The sequence below is a fragment of the Lactuca virosa genome, chromosome 5 (genome assembly GCF_052849685.1).
Source record: "Lactuca virosa cultivar CGN04683 chromosome 5, Lactuca_virosa_CGN04683_v6, whole genome shotgun sequence".
Classification (NCBI taxonomy): Eukaryota; Viridiplantae; Streptophyta; class Magnoliopsida; order Asterales; family Asteraceae; genus Lactuca; species Lactuca virosa.
In genome coordinates, this window is record NC_136430.1 from 154,621,471 (window position 1) to 154,626,500 (window position 5,030).

Consider the following 5,030-nt stretch of genomic DNA (forward strand, 5'->3'; position numbering starts at 1 on the left):
CAATGGTTGTTTGTTACTTTGATTACTATGATGCATGTGTTGTGATACTAAACATAACGTCCTCCGCCCCCTAACTTTTGTGAATCACATACTTTGGAGTCTCTCTTTCTCTCTCTCTCTCTCTCTCTCTCTCTCTGTATATATATATATATATATATATATATATATATATATATATATATATATATATATATAGGTTCAGGTTCATTTAAGACCATGCTAATTTTGTAAGACCATAAGACGCAATCTAAAAATAATTTTAAAATGCAAAATAAAAGGAAAAATCGGAATTTTTTTTTAATTATTATTTTCGTCATTTTATTTACTTAAAAAAATAAATAAATAAATTACCGTTTTTTTTTAAAAATACGTGAAATATTCTAATAAAATATTACACTGTAAATATTCTAATGTGATTTTTAGAATGTTAGAATACTCTAGTATTCTACTAGATTTGTCAGATATGTAAAATATTCTAATATTCTACTCAAATATGTAAAAAAAATAGTTATTTTTTATTTTTATTTTTTATTTATTTTTTTTTTTTGGAAAATATAAATGACGAAAATAATATTTAAAAAAAAATTCGAAAATTTTCAATTATTTTCCATTTTAAAAATGTTTTTTTTATCTACAAAGTGAGTTGTTAGGATTGCGTATCACGGTCTGACAAAATTAGGCCGTCTCACATTAATATATATATATATATATATATATATATATATATATAATATATATATATATATATATATATATATATATTACACGCCAAAGAAAAAAATAATAAAAAAAATATATTTTATTTTTTCTGTCACTATCTCATTAAGACATATGATGACATCACCTTTTAGAGAATAGTTCATAATGACATTGAGTTCGGAATGATAACATTTTGAAAGGGGATGTCTTTGTCCATTCGGATAATGTTCTTTTTCCTGGACCTCATTACCCTCCTGGTAGAAAATGATCTCCCACAGAACACATTTCATAAAATAAGATTAAAAGGGTAGAAATGTAACCCTGGTTGTCAGTATTGGTATGTTGATTGAAAGCAATATGTTTGCGTATGGCTTTAACTTCGTGCGATCTCCTCCGATCAAAGAATGTGTCGATGATATATTGTTCTTTAATTGTAAATATATTTATAATTTGAATATATAATTAAAACAATACAAAAATATGTCGACTTTATAATCTATTATGTCACGTTTGACCACTTCGATGCATAATTAAGTGCACATTATTGAGTGGACATCTATTTTTCTATTGAAAACAGGAAAATGTGTGGCTATTATTAGTTGGCGCCTTGATTTTAATGGTATTATAAGAGTTTTTGAATAATGTTATCGTCGTATTGTTTACAAATAAATAGACTTATTCTATAGCACGCGCAATGCACAAATAATTCACAATCTTTATAGTGTTCAATTTATTATAGATGCCTTTATAAAAGTCTGAATAACTTATATAAAATTAATTATATAACATTATTATAAAATGGTACTATTTCTAATAAAAATATACAAAATATTAATTTATTTTATGCAAAAGCATTAGAGTATCAGTGGGTGTAAAAGTGGTAATTTGCGTCCACCAATTATATTATAACATTGAGGAGTCGACGAGCATGATGAAGTTAGGAAATTTTACATATATAGTTAAAGATTGTGAATTATTTTTGAAATTTGATAATGTCAATAATAGCTTTTAACAATACTTTTTTCTTAATAAGACCTGCATACATGACCCATATAATACAGAGCAATAATATTACAATAATTAGTATTTCCTTAATACTACATTTAATCGTTTTTACAATGAAAAAACACAAATGCAAACACAATTTACTTGGGTTGTGTAGACAAAAAACCAACAAACATTTACATTGCACAAACAAAATCCCCACTTGTATAGACATCATCATCATCTTCAAGCTCATCATTACTATCTATTTCATCATCAAGATCCACACTCCCTCCTACAAATTGGCCCTCTTGTTTGCCACTCATTCCACCTTTTCTCGCCTCTTGTATTATCGATATTACTTGTTCGATACTTTGCAACTCTGTATTCGCCTTCATGACTTCTACACCAGACTCTTCCTCATCTATAAACTCAGCCGGCATGTTCTTCATGAACCATGGATGCTTCTTTATTTCCGCAATTGTTATTCTCTGCTTACAAAACAAACTATTATTATTATTATTATTATTATTATTGTTATTATTATTATATATTGTGTTGCATCATAATGCATTTTGAATGCCTGCCTTAACCACTTGAACAAGCACATCGAGTTGTCCTGACTTACTCCAGTAGTCCAGTAAATTATATATGAGTGTTTGTTTTCCAATTAGTACAAGAAAGAACGACTTTTAAGGTTTTATATATGAGGCATTTCCCGTTAAGTTCTATATTGTGTACCTTTTCGGGGCTATCTACGAATATCCGAGATAGAAGATGTTTGCAGTCCATGGAAACTCGAACATAGTCTGGAATGGAGTATTGCACGCCAAGTATCCGCTGTACAACAATAGAATGAACACTCGTTACATTAAAAAAGAAACTTTAGGCTTTGCATGTTACACATAACACAATAAGCCGGGACAAGACAAAAGAAAATAAGTCGTAGTGCTTTGAAATATATAGATTCTAAGAACTACGTCTACGACCAATATAAATGGGACGAAAACTACAAATTTTTGTTCTTTCAAAAAAGTGGCGCAAAATCAGGATCTCGATCTCTTATGTGCAAAAAAATTTAACCTCCTCCTCCTCCTCATCACAATTAATACCAACGAAATTGCATGAAAGAAGTTGTCGGTTTACCAATGATTTATAAATTAATGACTCACAGTTAGTGTTTTTCTGAAGTTTCTTGGATCATCTGGATCTTCAAAAGGATAAGCACCAACCAGCATGACATATAATGTAACCCCACAAGACCAAACATCTGCAATCTATATACATATAAATATATATAATTGTTTGTGTAGCTAGCTAAACCAACTAACCACAAAATGTGAACAAGCACAATAAGAAAAAAAAGAAATGTTAATTAAAAACTTGTACGTAGCTTTCGAAACCTTACCTTGCCATCATACTCTTTTTTGGACAAGACTTCTGGTGCGATATATGCAGGCGTCCCAACTGTTGATTTGGGCTGGGAATGTAACACCGACGACTGCATGGAAAATTAATTAAGTAATTAAGTTATATCGTATGATGCCTGCAGAAGATCATAATTATATTATTTGTAATTTCTTACCTTAGAATATCCGAAGTCGCAGATTTTAAGGTGGGTCGTAGTAGAGCTCTCGTCCAAGAGCGTGTTCTCGAGCTTCAGATCTCTATGACAAATTTTCTGCACCAATTAATTAATTAATTAGTAGCAAACAATAAATCGGCTGACATGTATGTATGTATGAATAAGATTACCATTGAATGGCAGTAGCTGACTCCTGATATGAGTTGCCGGAAATAAAATCTTGCCTGAACAAAAATATATATAGATTAGAAAGTAACAAACTTCATTTTCTTTTTTCGGAAGAGATGGAAATTTATAATGGTCATGTTTGATTAATTGGTACCTCATCCTCACTGAATCTACCGGCCGTACATATTCTCTCGAAAAGCTCTCCACCGGCGGCATACTCCATGACTATGGCGAGATGAGTCTCTGTTAGTAACACCTACAAATTCTATCCAAAAGTCAACCCTTTTGACATGAGAAAATGGAAACTCAAATCAAGAAACATATTGAGAAGAATACTTCGAAAGCCAAACAAAAACTCGAATAAAACTTGAAAACAAACGTAATTAATTATTGGAGAACTACCTCTTTGAATCGAATTATATTAGGGTGTTTGAGTGACCTGTGGTTCAAAATCTCTCTTTCTACATGTTCATCAATCTGCGAAAATTATCTGAATCACCATACGACATAAAAAAAAAAAAACTTGCAGATTCAAGTAAAGTAAAACCCCAAGGTTCAGAAGAGAGAAGAAGAAGAAGAACCTTTTGGCCTCTGTCGATGTATTTGACAGCGAAAAGCTCACCGGAAGATTTGTCTTTAACAAGCTTCGCAACTCCAAAATTCCCAGATCCTATGTCTTTCACTATCTCATATCTTTCCATTACAACTTTTAATGCAAGAAAAAGTGCCAACAAGAAGTTGTCAAAGTCTTTGCGATCTTGAAAAAAAAAATACAATCTGGTTCAACATGCATTTGTAGAGAGTAGGGGAAGAGGAGGGCAGCAGACGTGGCAAGTTGTTAGTGGTTGGCTTTTATAGTATGAACCAGTTGTCACCGACGTGGGTTGGGGACCTACATATGCAAACGTTATGAAATTATTTTATTCTCTCATCCATATCAATTCGACTACACTATTTCTTGGGTTTTCATTTGACTATTGGGTGTAATAATAATGTGTGTCAGGTTGTGCGAATTTTTCGTTGGATTTTTTCAACATGAGAAATAATGATACTTAATGAGTTCATAATCGTAGATGATATTATGGTTTATGTCAGATTTGGTATCAACTTGCCAATTTTTTTATGCCACACAAATATTAATTAGTAGGGGTGAAATTTATATACTATACGGTTATTATACGGTTATTAAAAAAAAGGTTAAATATTAAAGTATAAATATTAAATATTTTTTAAAGTGAATTTTGAAATAAATACAAAAGAAATGATGAATAGGTAATTCAATCTATACGGTTGACAAATTAGTTCATATTCGAAAGTCATTACTTGATCATAATGATATTTATACCTTCAACACAATGCAACAAAAGATGACAAAATTTGTGTAGCTAAAACTCCAGGAACCAACATCACCTGTTGAAGCAACTTATGATAAATTCAAACCACCATGCTAATGCCTAATAGTTGATGGATTATGAATATATCTACATTCCTATGTGATCATGCAACCCTAATTGTTTTGGATCTAAGTTTTTTTTCTATTGAACATACAAATATGAACACCAAAGCAGTAACCCTAGATCTAGCATACAATTTT

At 30.7% G+C, this 5,030-nt stretch overlaps 1 protein-coding gene across 1 annotated transcript; it reads right to left on the reverse strand.

The window, feature by feature from the left end:
- Positions 1-1,743: 1,743 nt before the first annotated feature.
- LOC145111748 (serine/threonine-protein kinase SAPK2-like) lies at positions 1,744-4,234 on the reverse strand. Its single transcript, XM_079047997.1, has 9 exons — positions 4,018-4,234; positions 3,839-3,913; positions 3,591-3,692; positions 3,439-3,492; positions 3,269-3,364; positions 3,092-3,184; positions 2,856-2,960; positions 2,425-2,523; positions 1,744-2,174 (listed from the first exon to the last, which is right to left on the reverse strand). Exons 1-9 carry the CDS (start codon positions 4,135-4,137, stop codon positions 1,881-1,883), a joined length of 1,038 nt encoding a protein of 345 aa, XP_078904123.1. The 5' UTR covers positions 4,138-4,234; the 3' UTR covers positions 1,744-1,880.
- Positions 4,235-5,030: the final 796 nt, after the last annotated feature.

What these genes read in the sequence shown, in the direction of transcription:
- LOC145111748 (XM_079047997.1), bottom strand. Translation starts at nt 4,137, where the DNA reads ATGGAAAGATATGAGATAGTGAAAGACATAGGATCTGGGAATTTTGGA. An exon ending in ATATAATTCGATTCAAAGAG is followed by an intron (nt 3,693 to 3,838) that starts GTAGTTCTCCAA and finishes TAGAATTTGTAG; the next exon opens with GTGTTACTAACAGAGACTCA. An exon ending in AAAAAGAGTATGATGGCAAG is followed by an intron (nt 2,961 to 3,091) that starts GTAAGGTTTCGA and finishes ATATGTATATAG; the next exon opens with ATTGCAGATGTTTGGTCTTG.